Source organism: Rhinolophus sinicus, linkage group LG02, assembly GCF_036562045.2.
Source record: "Rhinolophus sinicus isolate RSC01 linkage group LG02, ASM3656204v1, whole genome shotgun sequence".
Taxonomy (NCBI): Eukaryota; Metazoa; Chordata; class Mammalia; order Chiroptera; family Rhinolophidae; genus Rhinolophus; species Rhinolophus sinicus.
Genome location: NC_133752.1, coordinates 146,700,804 through 146,720,310, shown reverse-complemented (window position 1 = coordinate 146,720,310; position 19,507 = coordinate 146,700,804). Strand labels below are relative to the sequence as shown.

The window sequence follows — 19,507 nt, the reverse complement described above, 5'->3', positions numbered from 1 at the left end:
ACAACCCCGCCCCATTGACTCTCCCGCCCCATTCAGTCGTGAGGTTTTGGCGTTTTATTGAGTGTTTAAACTGACAATCAAATACCTGCGCCTTCTGGCTGGAGACCTTGCTTCCGCTAAGCAAACTAGCACACTGATTGGTCAATAGAGCAAAGCTGGCACCCCGTAGTCCAATAATCCCCATCCTGGGCGGGGTCGAATGAGGACGTAGGGCCAATCAGCGGCCGCGTTCTTTTTGCGACTCCACGTCGGCACCAGCTGCGGGGCAAGATGGAGGCGCTGATTTTGGTAGGAGCCGGGGCAACCGAGATGCTACGGTGTTAGAGGGGTCGGGAGTCGGGGTTCAACCTGACTGGAAGGGAGTAGATAGGGGAGTTCCGGGTAATCCTCCGGGACCGAAGGTTCTGCCGGCCCCTGGAATAAGGGTGTGGCCTAGTGCAGAGCTAAAACCTCGGTTCAGAGTAGGGCAGAGTCGGAGTAGAGGGCAGAGTCGGTGGAAAGTTGAAGGGAGCACACGGGGTCCTTGGGACGCATAGGATCATAAGCGTACTGGATTGAGGTCCTTCAGGTTCCCCCGATTCTGAGCATTGTGGTGATACTCTGATTTGAGTTTCTCCAAACTCGCCCCAAATTGTAAGAATAGAGTGCAGGTGTTTGTCATCACAGGCTTCTCCTGTTGGTTGTCACAGTTTGACACTCCATTGATAATTCCCTGTCACATTCTTTCAAAAAAACTATTCTTTTTACTTGGTTTCCTGTTAATCCCTTTTATATAAATGTGTCATGATAAAGAATCAGTATTCCATCAAAGTTCTGGAATGCTTGATGGAGTTAGCATGGATTGTGGAATATTTTTTCAGACTCCTTATTCTGGTCTCCTTTTCCCTACCCATTTAAACTTTAGGAATTCTTATTGTAGGATCTGGGATGCTAACGCTCTCTGGTGAAAGAGAGGAGAATTTTGGTGGTTAAAGGGGTGTATTAGCTCCCTTGTCCATATGACCCTTTTAGCTTGTTCAAACAAATAAAGCACTAGCATTTCTTCTTTAGACCTGGACCAGAGCATTTCTCTCAGAAGTGCCTGTATTGCAACGAGGGGAGATGTTAGCACAGATCTGCGGGTAGGACTTTAGCTCCCACTTCCTTCTTTATTTGAGTTGAACTAAAGGCCACTGTCATGCAGGGCGGACTGCGGGGTCTCTAGTCCCACTCCCCACACAAGAACGCAGGATATGGTGAGGCCAAAAAGGAACACCCACGGAGCCATAGACAGGGGAGTCAGACCACTATATTCTCGATGGCGGCTGGGTTGGAGACACAGGAAACAGGAGCCACACAATTTGCAACCCGCCGGCCGCTTCTCTGCCAGCCAGCCTCACTTGCTACCTGCAATCCACGCTTGCTAGCTCAGCCACGGCAGTTATATCAGTGGCTAATGGCTAACCGGTATCAGCTGATGGCCACCCAGTCACAGCTGATGACCATCTACTACCCGAGCCAGCACCTTTCCCCGGGAGGCCGAGAGCCTGGAAACTGCTCTTCTGGCTCTGTCCCCACAGCCTCTTTCTTGTCTTTTTCTTTCCTTCAATTCTAATACATGTACACATTCAGATCCTAATCAGGTAAAAGAGAATAATGGGTTTCAGTTCCCCTCTTTCAAAATGGCAAAGATGGAGATAATTCCTTCTCATCATATGGGTTGGTCAAGCCTAAGTATTATAGAAAACTTAAAACGGAGTACTTTTTAATAAGATATTTTCTGTACCATGCACTTAAACAGTATTCTTAACCAGTTAACAGACTGAGATAAGTTCAAGGGAATTGGTTTCTTTTGAAGTTTTTGGAAATTTTTAGACTGCATCCTTGCTGGTGCCTGGCCCCCTGCATTTCGTTAAGAGAAGCAATCTCCTTTAGAAGGGAGCCTGCTTACAGGTAAAGAAAGGAGTGAGGGAGATGATACTTAGGGAGCTGTTTTAACCGGAGATCTATGTGTAGTGGTGAATTGAGGCAGTTATATGTGAAAGTCTTTCACATTTTCTGTTAAACCCAGGTTCTCTGTCTCTGCTTCCTCAGTGAAGTGTATTTCAACCTGCTTCTTTTTTATATCCATTTTAATCTGTACCTAAGATGCAGCATTCACAGAGCCATGCTAACCTGGTCAGGTACCCCTGAACTTTGCTTTAAAAACCATACTGATTCTTTGTCATGACAAACTTATATAGTGGGGGCAAACCAAGGTATAGGGAAAAGGGCTTGCTCAAGGAAGTACAATGTCAAAACTAGATTAGATTTTGATTCCTAATCCCAGACCAATTATCTCTGTTATCTCATCGTCGGCTTCCACTTCTTTAATATACAAAACTGTACTTTTGACCATCAGTTATATAAAGCTTTTGTTGGGGACAAAGTACCAACAGGTATCAATTCTTATGCTGGTGTCTCCAGCATTCTTAGAATATTAAACTAGTATTTTCCTTCCTCCGTGTCAGCTCTTTCCCACATTTTATTTTCTTTACAATTTCAATATTTTGGGCTCCCAACTACGAATTTATATACCTTTCTCATCATTCCAGCTCTTCTCAACTGGAGTTCCAGGAAAGAATTAAGCCCTAATGACTTAAGGTATTCATTGTATGTAATGAACCAATTTCTGTCCTCTGTAACTGCAATGGCACTAGTTTTGTTCCATCTTTGGGAGAAGTGAGAAAATAGTCACTTAAATAATTATCAGTATTCAGTGGTTCAGATGTAGAGTCCTAGTTGAGAATCAGGTGATATTTTCTAAGTTTTTCTTTCTCTGCTCACTACCCTCACATACTAGCCCACAAAATTTAGCTCCCTCTGATTCAGAATTACTCTTCCTCACTGTTCCTTTTAATCTCTTCCCCTCTTCTGTCTACTCGGGAGTATTGCCTGATTCTGAGGTTGCCATCTTCATTATGAAAAATATAAAGAATCCCTGGATCTTACCTTAGCTCTGTACTGAACTAAAGAGTTTAGTGTACCAGGATAGTATTTAACAAGCCATTCCTTAGAAAGGGAGACACCTTCTAAAGTTCTTTTAGGCTTCCTCCTTTCACATTTTTATTTCCTGGTTTGGCTGGACCTCTGGGGAAATCTGATCAGAGCATATTCTTCTATCCTCACCTCTACAAGGCACACAGCCATAGAATATTGAGAAGGGAAGGGTAAGCTAGAGGCGGTCAAGAAGAACCATCGATCGAAATTTGATATGACTGGGTATTTCTAAATACCAATAGGTTCTCTTTATTTCGGTACTTTATAATGGGTCACATTTCTTTCTTGAATTAAGTAATTCAGCCCTAGCTTTCAAGCACATCTGTCTAATCTTCTCAGGTCTTTTTGTAGTCTCTAAGGAAAGAGACTCTTTCATCTCCTTTTAGAAATGCTTAATAGTGATGCTCCCAGCCTGCATCTTTGGACTCAGCTTCCTCTCTCCTGCTGTTTTCTGCTGTTTTCCCTTTCTTGTGAATGGAGAGGGATCTCTGCAGGTCACCATTCTCCATTAATAACCTATGGAATCTTAAAGATAATGACTTATTCCCTTCCTCCCTTCCCCCTTTACCTTTTTTTCCTCAAAGCTTAATTACTCTAGCAGTCTAGATCCTTAAATCTTTCCTCATAGATTTCATTTTTCCTAATCCTCTCTGGGTTCACTTCCAGAGTGCTTTTCCAGTACTCTAATGGACCAGACTTCTTATTTGTATCCTGTCCCTTCCCTTAACAACATTGTTACCCTAAAACAATGACCAAATCCTGAATTCTAAGCCTCATTCAAAAATCAGGGCATCCAAAGTGCACAAGAGTATGCGTATATATGGAGGAGGAAACTATGCAGAATACATCAGTGACTCTTAAAGGTTGATATTGCTCTGTGGCCTTCGCTTCCTGAATCATTTTAATGGGGCTTTTGTTAAATTCCTTTGGCACTAACAGTAGAGGTACTTGGCCTAAATGCCCCCTCCTCCTGCTCTGGGCAAAGGTATCAATTACATTAAGCCCCCAAAGCACTCCCATCTCGTTCCTGGCAGTCCCCTGTGCCCCTTTCCCAGCTGCGTCCTTGCTGGTGCCTGGCCCCCTGCATTTCGTTAGGAGAAGCAATCTCCTCATTCCTGCACTGTGGAGATATATTTCTCAGCTAGGGCGCGAGCAGTGCCAGCACTGCCCCCGGTGAGGTCCCTGGCAGCCATAAAAATTTTTATTGTGATTATGTTGGTGTCGGGGTGTCCATCTGGGTTATTGCACACCTAGTTTAATTGATTGAAGTTTAATTTATTGACACTTCAAATTAAATGATCAGAATAAACTGTGCTGTTACTCTGGCCGGCTTGTTTTAATGGTTGATTGCTGGAAGCAGACCTCGGCTTGAACTAAAACCCCCAAAGAGCAATTGACGCTGCTTCTAACTCTCCCCATGTCTTGCCCTCCAAGAAGACCTCGTTATAGATTTCCGACGTATTTATATATATTTTTTCCCTCTCCTTCACAGTGGTGGGAAAGAGTTGGTCCCCGGCAAAGTATAAATTATACCAAAGGTCTAGGGGAGCTGTCACACGGTCAGAAGAGGAGGAGGGGTCCTTCATATGAAGAAAGCCAGACCCTTGAGAAGCCAGGTCTCCCCTGGGAGGCAGAGGATGAATGCAATTATCCAAATATTTGAAGGAGCCTATTGACAGATTTAGGGTCTTTTTCATCCGGACATTTGCTACTGTTTTTACTCCAACAACATGACTTGGTTAGACAGGATATTGACAAGCAAACTGGTTATGGAAAGGAGAACTGGAAGAGCAAATAAAGGATAGAAAAGGAATTAAGAACCAGTGCCTACCTACCCATTTATGCTAGAGTAATCAGGAAGACGAAGGCAGAGTGCCCATGGGCAGCTGATGAAGATAGATTGGGAGATTAAGTCCATGCACACTTTAAGATGCCTGGACTGGCGAGGACCGTCACACATTTGGCCTCCCCTGATTCTGCACAGAATAGGCTTTCTCTCAGGTCAGATTATTCTTAGAGTTCTCCTGTCCTTAGATTCCCTAGCCTGTGTCACCTCTTCTGGTGTTGGACCACCCCATCTCTTCAGTAATCTTTCCTGGTGTGTAACCTGAGTCTTTACCTGCTGCAGATGAAGCTGAGGTCTCCTTATTTGGCTTTTAATTTTCCCATTACCAAGGCAGATATCCCCACCCACAGCCAGTTGGCCTGGATAGCTCTGTTTGCCAATTTTCTCCCTCCTTTTCTATTACTTGTAGTTTTTAGAGGGAGACGGAAACTAGGGGAGAGGATAGCAATTCTGCCTCAGGGGTTGATTTTGGGGAGCAAACAGATTGAAAGATGAACACAGGCTGTCAATTCAGTCTTTTAAAGACTAGCCTTTTGTTTTCCAGAGCACATGGGGGGTGTAGTGGGGAATAAATTGGGATACAAATCGTGACCAAGGACTCATCAGAAGTGGATCCATCCCCATTTGGTTTTTCCATTTGCTGAGTGATATTTAAATGAAGGCTCCCGAATTACCAAACTGGGAAGGCAGAAAGTTCTAATGTTGCTCCCAGGCTTCAGGTGGAGAGTACGCTGACTTCATGTTCAATTCACTTCTCTTTGCAGCAGTGCTGCTTGCTTTGTCCCACATTTCTGTAATTCTATCACTTCCATAATAGTTGAAGAATTAGGGACTGTGTGACCTCTGGGCATAAAATTCTCTGGCAGACTAGCTTTCTGAATTTTAAGAAAGAACCTGAGACTTTGCATTGCTGAAGAGCTTGGGGCTTCGTTATCTTTGTCCTGCCTGTCTCACAGCCACCAAATTCAGTCATTGAAAGCTGGAGGGGTATGATGCTGACCTCTGCTCCCCCTGCTGGCTATGTTAGTTTTCTCAATCATATTTATTAATTTATGAAGGCTACACATATTTTTGAGGTCATTACTTGGTGCCAGGCAGAGGAGAGGGGGTGATTTATAAAAGTATCACTTATTTCCCCTTTTTTTCATTCCCTCCCCACACCATTCAGAGAGAATTTCGTTTAATTCTAAACCTAGGTCTATGAACTCCGTGAAATCATAAAAATTTGTGAATATTTATTTTTCTGGTAACAAGGTCCATAAATTTCATAAGCTTATCAAAGGGGTCTGCTGTACTTCAAAAAATGGTGGTAACATTAACTGATCTAGCTCAGGCCTCTCATTTCTCCACTAAAGAAACTGAGTCCCAGAGAAAAGTAGAACTGGAGTTGGTGGCTGATCCAGACTATAATACAAGGATTTTAGGAGTTTAGAGACATTTTCTCCAGTAGTATCAGAATTCTTAGTGACTGTGCTGTCACGTTTTGTATCTGTGTCAGATAGGAAGATTCTTTCTAGGTATCTCTTCCTGCCCGTCAGTTCTCCCTTCCTAAGATGTGTTCAGTTTCCTCTGTATAACCAATATTTGGTCTCACGTCAGCCAATTCTGTGGTACCTGTGGCGCCTGTTCTTTCCTGAGCTATGCTTCTTGAATCTAAGCTAACCCTTGGGTAATGTGTGAAAACTGCTCTTTCCTGTCAAAGCCTGTAGCTAATTCTTTTCTTTTCATCTGAAATCCCTAGGCTTGTGGCTAGCAATTGGAGCCCTCACCCCCAGAGGAGCTTTTCATTTTAAAGAAGTTGGCACAGAGTTGGGGAGCAAAATACCTGCTTAGCCATGTGGAGCTGCGAGTAGTACCTAGGAATTTCTCCTTGTAGTTTTTACTGTCTTGATTTTACTTTATAAATAGAGTTGAAGGAAGAGCATCTTGTTTCCAGTTGATCAAGATCTATTGCCAAGCCAGGGTACTACTTTTTGGCATGGCCATAAAGATTTTTTTGTAAGTGGGGAATAAAGAACTTTCTAGGAATCTCACCCAGATTCTTACTTGTGCCCTTTCAGCTCTGTGGATAGCATCCTCTAACTCCACAAAGGATTCTTGGTCTCCCTGCCCCAAATGAATCAAATTAGTCATAGGCTCCAAATACCCTGTCTACCTGCCCTAAAACTACCAGTCCTCTTCTGGTAGCATATCACGGTCTTACCTCAGAGTGTTCTCTTACTATATACATTGTGAACAGACTTAATTCAGTGCTTTCTCATAGCTCATCTCTCCTAGTTTGGCTAACAAGACACACAAATAGAGAGCTTTTATCCAGAGCTGCCTTTTAAATAGTTTTGCCCGTGACGAATCCGTGGGAAGCTGCAGGTCATCCGAAGGCCCACAGGGGGCAGCACTAGGAATGGCTCGTCCCCCGTAGTCCTCTGTGTGCTGGGGGAGGGGTACTGGAAGATGTGGGTGTTTTTCCCCAGGCTTCAGAAGCCCCTGGTTGAGATCAAAGACTCCTTTGCAGCACACTAGATGCTTGTTCAGTGTTGTTTCAGCTCCTGAGGAGTCCAGTCTTGTTTCCTTGATAATAGAAATGTACATGAAAATCTATCAGAGCCACCCACCCTCCCACAAACCAATCTGCCTAAACATCATTTCCAGGCATCATTAGCATTTGAGGTGAAGTTCTGTTATACACTCAGGCTGTGGCTCTCTGAAAGTCAGTGCATCACAGAACTTTGTCTCGAAAGCTTTCTAGCAGCTACCCATTTGGAAGTGGGAGGAAAGAACAGACCTTTGAAATCCTTTGAGCGTGGCCCTAAGCTTGTAGGGTCTTTCTCAGTAATCAGCATTTAATGTGTTACAAGGTCAAATCTAGTCCATTGTCCAGGAAGCCCATTTCTCAGTAGCTGGGAGTTATTTATAAACTTGCCCTTTGCAAAAACTTAAAAATGAAATTACATTATCAGTAATGGCTTCTGGGCCCTTTAAACTGGCTGGTTTTATGTTGTGAGAGGAACTCCTGGCCCTCCCCACTACTGAGAGGTAAAGGCCCCAGGCTGAAGTGGAACCAGCTGCAGTCAGGAGGTGGCAGGAGAAGTAAAGGAGAAGCTGCTGTCTCCAGCTGTAGCAGAAGGGAGAATTAAAGCAGCATTTAAGTCTTGCCTAAATTCTCAGCTTTATTTCATGTATTATCCCTTTGGAAGTTTGAAATGACCAGCCTTTTCTCTAGTGCCTTCTTACTCCTTGCAGAGCTAGAATAAGTCAGATCTGGTCTTCTTGCCTTCCTTTGCCTATCTTTTATTCTTCCCAGGAAGATCCAGTATTTTTATTTTGAGGGTTTCCTTGATAACATCTTCTAAGTTTGTAAACTAGCCAGGAACAGAATGTAGGAATCTGTTTCTCTTTTACCAGCTGTTTTATGTACTCACACCTTGTTGGCCACAAAGGACGTTGTCTAACTCTCCTAGTTGGCTAGTAGCCATAAGGGTTTTCTTTTCTTTGGGATCCCATTCTTTCTAGGATGCCAGACCCTATGGCTGCAAGAACCAGGTAGTTACCTGTGCCAGCTCAATGACCAGTTTAAATCATTAGGAAGGTTGTGGTGAATGTGGATAGAAAAACAGAGCCCAAGATTTCCAGGGAAAAGATAGTGGGGAAAATTATTTCTTCTAAATTTCCTTCCGTGTGGACTTCTTTTCCTCTATTAGGGAAACTCATTCCCATTGGTGTCCTTCTCTTTGGTGAATTGAGGACCCAAGTTGCTGTAGAACTGAGCCTGCTTTATGAGACCTTTCGTGGGGAATTAGGAGTTAGGAGAGCTGCTTCTATTTGTGGCCTGTTTACTAGATGAGACTCTATAGACGACTTGCCTCTGCTAGACACAGGGTTCCTTTGTTTGAGGGAGGAGTTCCTCATGCCTCGTTTATCCCAAAAAGTAATGGATATGGGGGGGGGGGGCATCTGTAAGGAGCGTTTATCAGAGGAGAGAGAAGTTGGGAGTAATGTCACCCAAAATAGCCACACCAGATAATCTTCCTATACCTGGAAGTCTAATTATAAAAGGTCCCAGAGACGCTTACCACATCAAAAAGTTTTTAGTTTATTCTCAAACTTTATTCTCATAGTCATTCAACAAATATTGAGGGTTAGGTGTGTGTCAGGTATTGCTTTGGACACTTGGGATAAATCAGTAAACAAAACACAAAAATTGCTGTCCTCAAGAATTCAAGTGGGGAAAGCTTACAGTCTTCATCACCTTGTCAAAAGACTGGGTTCTCTTTACTCTTATTCTTAACCCCCTGAGCTAGGATTGGTGCTTTTCATGGAACCATAAATCTGCTGGAGCCTCATGGGACAGTTTACCTTTATAGAGGCTGCAATTTTCTGGATCCTTGGCAATGATTCTTTCCTCCTCACTCTTGGGTCTTTGTTAAACACATGCTTGGAGAATATATTTGTTCCCTGTGAGGACTGTGGGTTTCCCAAGTAAGCCAGGAAAGGGAGGTAACAAAGCAAGAGCCTTGTCTTATAGCACAGGGGAGGGATATCATGGTAAGTAATGTTGATTAGAAAGTCAAGGAATGTGAGCCTACAAGCACCTAGACACATACCACTGCCTCCCCGCCCTTCTCCTTTCCCTTCTGGTTACCTCGTTCTCTACAAGTTACAGGAGTAGAGGAGCTTTTTGCAAAGTGATGTGCTTTGCAGTTATTTGAGTTTGAGTATAACCATTCAGACTGAGGCTGTGATTCCTCTATGAGAGCCAGTGTTGTCGAAGTTTGATTCTTGGTAGTGAAGGAACGCTGCTTTTTATCTCCAGGCGCCAGTGTTTCTCAGACGGATCCTCTTGCCTTTAACTTCCCCCAAGTTCACATTGGTTTGTCCTGGCAAGTTAAGAGGCCGTGGTCGTGGTGTAATAGAGAAAGTGGGATCACAGGGCAGTCTTGGGAGATGGGTGTCTCACTGGGCTGCATTCAGCACTGGTGTGTGGGCGGGGGCCTGCGCACACGCTCTGCTCAGCTGTGGGTGGTTTAGGGGAGGCTTGCTTTATGCCTCTGCAGTGCTACTGCATTGGGACTGCAGAAACTTCCAGTACACTGGGGCATTCGGCCCTGCTTTCAGAGAGCCTTGTGCAGTGCCTATTAATTAATCTGGTCACATTCCATACCCACCTGTGCATGGGAAACCAGGGAGGGAGTGTAATTTAGAAAATAATGGTAGCATAATATTTGGAAATAACAGCATGACCTACCTTGATTAAGCACTCTGTGAGTCTGGTTCAAAGAACCTGTTTGTCTGATGCTGCTTTGGAGTCTTTTGTTAAAGTGCCCCCTCCCTCAAGTCAGTTCATTTACCACTTGGTCATTCTCAGTGGGAAATGTCAAAATGTAACCAGGTTGGGATGGAGGGCATACGGAGGCACCTCTGTATCCCCTTGCAGCCCCAGTGGGATTAGGAGAAGGTGCTGGTTTGCCAGTGGTGGCAGGAGCCTTCAGGACTCAAGGTATGTTCGTATCTCTTCAGGAACCCTCCCTGTATACTGTCAAAGCCATCCTGATTCTGGACAATGATGGAGATCGACTTTTTGCCAAGGTGAGATTCCCTTTCAAATTAGTTTAGGAGCAAGACAAAGACTTACTCTGAGCTTTGAGTCTTGGGACTGGCCCTATTAACTCGTATTCCTTGGTACTATAATTTTGAGAATTCTTCCATCTTTCCCGTTTCTACTCCAGCTAAAACCTAAACTGCTTCTGTCTTAGTTGCCCGGCTTCTCTACTTGCCATCCTCAGACTTTGACCTCCTTTGTTTTTAGCATCAGAGAAAAACTTGGGAACCTTGGTTTCTGAACAAAGCATTGTCTAGATGTGAGAAGCAGCTTGCCCGTGCCCATCACTCCTGTACCTTCCGAACCTTTTACCTTGCCTCTCGCCTGGGTTTTTCCAGGGAGTTTCCTTGTATTAGGTTGGTGCAAAAGTAACTGCGGTTTTTGCAGTTATTTTTAACCTTTCAAACCGCAATTACTTTTGCACCAACCTAATAGTTCAGGGTTCCCATCCTAGTGTGCAGTTACCACTAAGTTGTTACCTCCTGATTTCCCCGGCGTGATGTTTCTAACTTTGGAGCCATTAAAAGAGAAGAGAAAGGACACCCCTCTCCGCTCTCCCTCTATATCCTCCCCCTCCTGTAGAAATTTTTTTTTGTCCCTGGTGTATTAACTCTGGCAAGCATAGCATAAATCAATCAGCAGGTAGAGATTAGTTTAGAATTCACCAGCTGTTCCTCCCTGTAATTGGATGTAACTATGCAGGACACCTTTTGAAACAGTTATCCAGTTACTAAATGCCAGACCTGTCATAGGTCTTCAGCTGACTGCGACGGATTAGCCCCTAAAGAGCAGAGCGATTTAGCAGCCCGCATCTCCTCCCCCTTGCCAGGGAGAGCTTGGGAGTGGGGGCTCAGTAGCCTACTAGATTGCCTCCTGCTTCTTTTAGTTTGCAGAAAAGAAAGCTAAGATATGAGAGAGCACAGGGTATGGTTTGCCTTTCTTTAGAGGAGGTTTTTGCAGCCTTTCCCTATTCCTCAGCTTCATACAGTGAGGGTCTCCAAGTTTTCTGTGCTTTTAGTGCCTTTTGTGTCCTCTAGTTCTGCTCCCTAGCTTCTGGGAAGCACTCAGTGCGAGTCGTCTCCAGGATTCTCTCCTAGAATACAGACGGGCAGAACCTCATCACAGGACTCTGCCCTTGCAGTCTTACAAATGTGAGGTGGGGTTGCCTAGAGCAGAGTCCTTAAAAAATTATTCTTGTATTTGGTGACTTCCTGCTCATTCCCTGCCTCTGTAGTGCTTCCTTTTTCCTGTCAGTATTTCTCCCGTACTCCATCCCTTGAAAGAAAGAAATGCAAGATCCAGGGCAAAACACAGTTACTAATCATTCTGGGCTCTCAGCTCTACTGACCCAACCCGTCTCCTTTCCCTCTGACCAGTACTATGACGACACCTACCCCAGTGTCAAGGAGCAAAAGGCCTTTGAGAAGAACATTTTCAACAAGACTCATCGCACTGACAGTAGGTCACTTTCCTTTCACTACTCCCTGTGTTGGAGGAACCATGGTGGGAAGGGGGTGGCAGCAGGACCGCGGAGAAAGGATAAAATGACTCTGCCTCCTTTTTCTCTTTTTTTCCTCCTCCCCTCATATAATAAACTCTTCAGAAATGTAATGGGGAGGTGAGTGTACCTCACGCGGGAATACCGTGCTGGAAGGTTGGCTGTTAGCTACCTGTCTAGTCCTTGGATTTATGAGCCTCACTTGACAAATTTAACTGCAGCTCTGCTTATTGTACCGCATCCATTAGGGCAGGTAAATGGAAGTCTGTAAAGGTGACCGCTCTGCATTTTCACCTCCGAAGGATCGACTAGTATCCTGTCTCTTATACAAGGAGGGAAGTCAGGGTAGTTGGGGGAGGGGGGTTAGAGAAGACACATTTAGACTTCACCAAGTTTATACTTCTCTTCTGCCACCACCTGAAAAGAAAAAGCAGGTTAACTTCGATCTTTGGGGGTGATTATGACCTACAGTGTCTCAGCCCAAAACAGCTGGATCCCCGTAAGTCATGGTAACTTCTTCTGTCCTACTTTCTTGTCTCAGGCTATCCACTGTTTCTACCTTTTCGCCCCCACTCCAGGTGAAATCGCCCTCTTGGAAGGCCTGACAGTAGTATACAAAAGCAGTATCGATCTCTATTTCTATGTGATTGGCAGCTCCTATGAAAACGAGGTGAGACTCGCCATCCGTCTTTGCTATCTCTGATCCCACTTCTTAGACCTCAGGCAGGACAGTGTTACGGTTCTGGGCCCAGGGAGTACCATGTTCATCTGGCTTCTGAGTGGGCTAGTGAAGTTATCAGAGATGCCTGCCGGCCTCACAGAAATGGCCTAGCACATTAACCTAGAATAGAAGATTTCCCTAGATCCCTTTTTTATCTCCGTGTAGGAGACACCATATATGTTTAAATACATACTAACATACAATATCAATGGCCTTTCCTGGATAGTGTGTTTTAAGATAGATTTTTGAGGTATAGGCAAGGTTGGGGGGATGCTTGCTCCTGCTATAAAGGGTCCACACCTGACTGAGTTTGGGTCAACTAGCCAACATTCTGGGTCACGTTGAAGCCATACGTTCATTCAAAATGGGTATATTCCTTCAGACTTGAGAAGACGGAGTGTAGTCCTAAGCTGCTTCCTATCATAGGAAAAGCTATTTACCTAAGGTAACAAATGCTAGGAGAGTAGATAAGTAAAAATAAGCCCCCATATAATTTGAGACAAAAGTGAAAGCTTGAGAGAACCAACGCTTACTGAGCTCTTATTGCTATAAGTGCTTTGTAAAGTACACTGTTATTTAAACCTTACAGCACTTCTGTGAGTTCTAGGCATTGGTGCCTTTGTTTTGTAGGTGAGGAAACCAAACCATGAAGAACCATAAGAAATTACTAGTATCTGACCACTGTTGAACTACAAAAGTGGCAGTTTCATATGATTCGACCTAATTTTCCCAGACTTACACATCTAGAAAATGGCTCAGCTGGGATTTAAGCCCAGAACTGTCTGGCTACAAAGCCCATGCTCTCTGACCTCAGCTATTGTTTGGTTAGTGACTTCTCGACCTAAGACATCAGGTAACACGTACAGTTGGTAAAGACACGTAGTGGAGTCTTACAGGAAAGTTCTGTTTGAGCAGGCTGGTCAAAGAGAAATATCAGATTGTGGGATTGTGTGGCAGAATTTATTTCTGTGAGAAACCACAGGTCCTCTTTCTGTTTTGCCTTATGCTTTTGGTCCTTTGTGAAAGCCTTTGTCTTTTGATGCTTAATGAATTAGAGGGTTTTGTTTTCAGGTAGCAGCTTTCAGGTCCTTGAACCTTATACTTCTGCTGCTTCTGTCTCCCAACAGCTGATGCTCATGGCTGTTCTGAATTGCCTCTTTGACTCATTGAGCCAGATGCTAAGGTGAGCGGTCCATTCTTGACATCTGTTTGGGAGAGAAACTCATATTCTTCAGGCCCAGAGATTTGTGGGGAATCAGCAGAGGCTCCAGAGAAGTTGGGCTTATTATTTCAGAGCAATTTGCACGGATAGGGAGGACTGACTAGAGAGGAGAGGTCCCTCTGTGGAATAATTCTCCTGTGAAAGGAGATTGGGAGGGAGCAGAATCTTCACCTCTATGTCTACTCTATTCCCTGTGGCTCTGTCAGAATTCTAAGCACCCTCAAAGTGCTTTCCTGGGCTTGATTCTTTACATCAGAGGTAGGGAAAGGGCAAGCGTAGAGAAATGTCCCAGACGCAACATCCGTACCTTGGGAGTGGAGGCAACGCTCCCAATTGTTCTCTTCTAGCCCTTAGTTCTTCCCTTCTGTAGAACAAGAAGAATGTGCCATTTACGCTCTCTCCTCCCCTCCCACCTCTCCACTAGCCCTCCATTCCCCATGTAGATGGGCAACAGAAAAGATATAAGATACTTTTCCTGAAAACATACAGGGCTCTGAACTTCATTCCCGCAGCAGCTCCCAAGTGAACCCAGCACGGACAGCCATCCAGAGCAAAACAGCAGGCATTCTCAGCCCCACAGAATCAGCAGGGCGAATGACTCAGATTTCCTCAGGAAGGGGATGATTTATTTCTTAGCCAGGTGAATGAATAGACTTCATTTCGGGTGATGTAGTGAAAGAGTCAAATTGACAGATGTGACTAGCCACATGCACCAACCACCGGATCTGAGGCTGTTGGATGTTGGCCCTGACTGTTCCCAGCCCTGTAGCTGGGCTTCTTTTCAAGGTCTGAGTAGAGTTGGTGACGGAGGGGAAGGAGGGAGAGCAGAGAGAGGCTTAGAAGGTTTGTCAGAACTTGAGTGCAAATAGAGTTTGCACTCAACCCCTCCCCATCTCTCACCACCTCCAGATTGAGTTTTAGCTCTGTTGATTTCCTTTTTTCTACCCACTGATGTCAACATTTATGAGCAATGTCACAAGCAGCAGCATGGCAGATAGGAAAGAAACAATATCTCTGGATAATCAACCCTTGAATAGTCAGAAATTAAGTGTATTTTTTGAATCTTTCCTGACGTTCCTGATCCTTTCTCAGCAAACAAGAGTACGAAGGGGTTTAGAGTAGATTAGCCAAAAAGTTCTTATTTGCCTTATTTACTTCTTTGTGTAGTTGGTGGAGACATTTATTGGTCTAGTTTAGGATCCCAATGCAGATAATGTTCTAGGATTCCTTTCACACAAAGGCTGTTTTTCTTTTTTTTTTTTCTTTTTTGGGGGACTCAGGAAAAATGTAGAAAAGCGAGCTCTGCTGGAGAACATGGAGGGGCTCTTCTTGGCTGTGGATGAAATAGTAGATGGAGGGTGAGTTCTCTGACTTGCCTGGACCTCCCTGGACCTGGGGTGAGGGGGTGGAGTAATGACCCCTATGCTAAGGCAAGTGGGCTGAGTGGTCTGGGGATCCCCACAGTAAGTTGGAACGATGGTCATCTCTTCTTTGTCTTTGTAGGGTGATCCTAGAGAGCGACCCCCAGCAAGTGGTACACCGGGTGGCATTAAGGGTAAGCAGAAGTGTGTTCCCTTCTGTCCCTCCATCTACTCACTCTCCAGGGCCAGACCTGCTGAAGGGTCTGAGGGTCTATGGGTCTGAGCTTGTAGAATACATACAGCCTTCTCCTTCCCTTTCAAATTCTCAGTGTCCAAGGAAGGGAAGCAGAAGGAACGGTATTTCCACTCCTGACCAGGTACCTAGCATCTCACCTAGTCTTTGCGTAGAGTGGACATTTAATATATTCTTATTGAATCAATGATGAAATAAAAGAAGCTGTAATATTGATGGTTCTGAAACTGTAAAGGAATTTGAAGTTGGCTTATTCCCTCGGGGATAGATGCAGTCATTTGAGGCAGATGAGTGTCGTCCTTGTCTTTTAAGGTCGTGTAAAACTGAGGACCACACCTCTCCATCAGGAGAGGAACCTCAGCCCTCTTTAGTGCTAGTTATGTCAGAAAGGGCCTCTGGGTCAACCATACACGTCCCCAAGTCCACTGGGGAGATAATGGTGGGTACAGAGAGAGCCCACCAGCAATGGGGGTGCAGAGATGTCTGAGAAAGGCAAATCTCCCCATTCCCAGAATGTCCCAGCTCTGACCTCCACAGAGTGAAGGCTGACAGTGGCGGGTAATGGGAAATCTTCTCCCTTAACTGCCGTGGGCTCCATTTGCATAGTTTAATCTTCTCCTCTAACATATGTCTCTGTGTGGCAAGAGAGAGGGTTCCCCCCACCACCGCCACCAACTCCCTCCTTCCTCTTCTCAGGCTGCTGTTGCAGCAGTTTATTTCTTCAAATTAACATGCTGTCGTTACCCAGCAGGCCTTGCAGGATCCATTAAACTACCCCTGGCTCCCCCTCATCCTTTCCCTAGTGATATTGATATTCAGGGAAGGTCTTCTCTGACTAGGGAATCAGGTCTTCCAACCCTAAGTTGTGGATCAGATAACCTGCTGACTACTTGAAATGGAATAAATCTTTTAAGAAGTCCTCCTGTCTTAAAATAGAGGATGGATGAAATGACTGTTTTTTTTGCTCACAGTCCCTCTGGCCGAGTGAAATTGTGGCTGTACTAGTCCCTACAAGGGACTGGAAGTTTAAGGCATCTGCCCTTTGTTTCAGTTTCAGGACCACATCTTCCTTCCCTGCCAAGCTTCAGTCAGGTCTTACTCCAGCTTTCTCCCATACTGAACACTTGTCTCTCTGTGCCGTAGGGTGAAGATGTCCCCCTTACGGAACAGACCGTGTCTCAGGTATGAATTTCTCCCTTCTTCCTCTCCAAGTGGAGTGGGCCACTAAAGAGGCTAGATTAGCATTCCACCCCAACCCACCAAGTCTGGATGAGACTGGAGACTGAAGTCACATCTTCCTTGGCTTCCTCTTATTCCAGAGAACTGGGACTCATACAACCAAATGCCCTCTACCCCCCCCCCCCAACTCTCATCCCAATCTCCAGCGTGCAGTGGCTGTCAGCCTTGGTGTGTACCCTTCAAACCCTCCGTGCCTGATGCCTCATTCAATGATTTATTCCCCAGCAGAGGCGTGCCTTAAGCAGATGGTCTGTGTGCAACACACACACACACACACTCACACGCGCGCGCACACACACAGTATGTGTCTGTTTCTCTCTCTCTCCCCCCCTCCCTTTCCCCCTACTATTCCTCCCTCCCTCCCTCCCTCCCTCCCTCCCTCTCTCTTATTATTCAAATGACGGCTAAACTGGAAATGCACATTGGAGCCTATGCAGGTTTTGCAGGTCCATCCTGCTACTTTGCAAATAGATCTGACTATTTGATTGGGAAGGGGGAGATTCTGTTTTCTGCCCATTGGGAATTCTCACTAAGAAGTCCATCTGGATGTGGTAACACACACCCCTCCTTTTAACATGTGTCCAGTAACCCCTAGTCTTTTTCTTTCCTCTCAGGTATACCTCTTCTCTCTTCATCCTCCCAGTGGATTTGAACTTTTTTGCAATTTTCCAAACTGACAATGCTCTAGGGCCTTAGAGAGCTTCTTCCCATTCCTCTACCCTTGGGGATTTTCTGTTTGTCATTTTGCTGAGGACAGGGAAGGCACATGAAGGGAAGGAGAGCGCCAGCCCTGTGCCTGCGCCCCTGTCCCCACAGCCAGCCCCTCAGTGCCGCCCTTGTCCCTGCAGGTGCTGCAATCAGCCAAAGAGCAGATCAAGTGGTCACTCCTTCGCTGAAGACCCCACTGTTCCTGGCTCCTCACCCCCTCAAAAAATCCTCATGTCTGCTGTGACTTCTCATCCAGTCCCCCAACTGATGCTCTCAGGCTCATCTTGGGGATCACAAGGGATCCTTAAATCTCTCCTTCGCGTCTGTGGTTGGCCCCCCTTCCAAATCCCTAGGGGCTTCCCATTCCTTCTGACTTTTTGGCAGTTCTGGGAGTGAAGCTCCCAGCAGATCTGGACGCAGGGCAGGGAAACATCTCTTCCTTATGCTCTCCTACCCCCCTTATTTTCTTCTCAACTTCTATGCCCTTTGCTATAGCTACACTTCAGATTAAAGCAGGAGAAAGAATGTGCTGAGTGTTTTTCTCCCTTTACCTTTACCAGGCATTCATCCCAACAGCCCATATGTCCAGCAAGGGGAGGGAAAGAGAATTCTATAGAATGAGGGGGGCGGGGAGAGGTATCTCCAGCCTCAACGCAGCCCCACTTACTGGCCTCAGCATTTTCTCCCAGTCCTTCTTAATGTCTCGTCCTCCAGCCTTGGAAAAAAGATTGGAACAGCTCACAGGCAGGGGACAGAGTAGAAGAAGCAGTGATTTAAATTTTATTGGATAGGGCTTATAAAATTCTGTATTTGAGTCACTGCTGCATTCTTTACTCTGATTCTGGTTTCTAGCTTCAAAACTGCTGTGGTCTGTGAGTGTTCGTTGTGGGAATGTCCATCTCTTGGTCTGCTACCTTAACTCTGCACCTTCACTGTCCCTGGGATCTTTGTCTGGCTTGGCCTGGAGGAAAGCCAGTCCTTGAACTAAAACTCCATTCTAGTCTTGGGAAGAAGAGTTTCTGCTCAGAACTAGGGAGGGGGTGGAATTTATGACTTGGGCCTCTGGGCTCTCTTAGTCCCCTTTGCTCCCCACATGCTTTTCACTCCTCTGCTTTGGGTCTGCAATCGCTGCTGCTTAACCCCATCCTCTCTCTGCCTCAGCCTTCCATCCAGGCGGTGGGTTTGGGCTCTTCCCCTCCCTAGGTCGCTAAAAGAGTTGCCTTTCTTCAGAAAACCTTCAGGAATTGGATTTCCCCAGGAAGATGGAGGATGGAACACCCACTCTTGGATCCTACCCCCCTTATTTGACCCAAAACTTCCCACAAAAATGTCTCAAAAAACCTTCCTGAGACTTAATGTTCTGCCCAACTCATTAACTACCAATTCTCCAAGACTGAAGTGGGGCACATAATGGCACATTTGAGGGGGCATTTTTGTGTAAGATGTGTGGGGTCTGGAGATAGCCACCTTCACACTGCTCTGTGCAACGAATAAAACCGATTTCTTTTTCCAAACTGCCTTTGTGTGATGTTTGTGTTCCTCTCCTCTCTTTTTGGCAGCTGCTCCTATTCCTCTAGCATCCCCCTCACTCCCCATCTTACAATATTTCTTCCCTCTTACCTCAGAGACTCCCCAGCATTCTCCCCTACCGCCCCCCGTCCCTAATTTACGGGGCTGTTTGCCTCCTTGGCATCTCTCAGTCCCCTTGCTTGGAAATTGGCGCCAGGGGTGGGGTAGGGATGGTATTTTCTCAGTGGGAGTCCCAGGGAACTGAGTTCTACCTCCACCACCCCCAAAGCCAGCTGCCTGCTCCTGCCTCAGCCATTAGTAACCCGGAGACGCGCACCTGCGTGGGGGCTCTCCTCCAGACCCTGCTCCCTTCCTGCATCTCCCACTCCTGCTCTGAAATGGCGCTGAGCGTGTTATTTATCGGAGCCAGCGCTGCTCCAGAAGGTCAGGACGGTGGTGTAAATAACCTCTTCTCGCCATTTCCCCGTCCCTCCAGAGCCTGCTCCCCTCCCCCTCCTCCACCTTTATTCGCACAA

General features: G+C 45.7%; 1 protein-coding gene across 2 annotated transcripts; it reads left to right on the top strand.

The window, feature by feature from the left end:
• The first annotated feature begins 200 nt into the window (after positions 1–200).
• Positions 201–18,976, top strand: COPZ1 (COPI coat complex subunit zeta 1). 2 transcript variants are annotated; one of them, XM_019724398.2, is made up of 9 exons: positions 201–288; positions 10,379–10,447; positions 11,837–11,918; positions 12,537–12,628; positions 13,807–13,862; positions 15,182–15,259; positions 15,405–15,456; positions 16,659–16,697; positions 17,603–18,976. In XM_019724398.2, the coding sequence occupies exons 1-9, from the start codon at positions 271–273 to the stop codon at positions 17,648–17,650; spliced, it is 534 nt and encodes a 177-aa protein (XP_019579957.1). In that variant the 5' UTR covers positions 201–270; the 3' UTR covers positions 17,651–18,976. The 2 variants fall into 2 exon arrangements, with proteins under 2 accessions (XP_019579957.1, XP_074181702.1); XM_074325601.1 differs by having other exon boundaries at positions 17,369–18,976.
• The last annotated feature ends 531 nt before the right edge of the window (positions 18,977–19,507 follow it).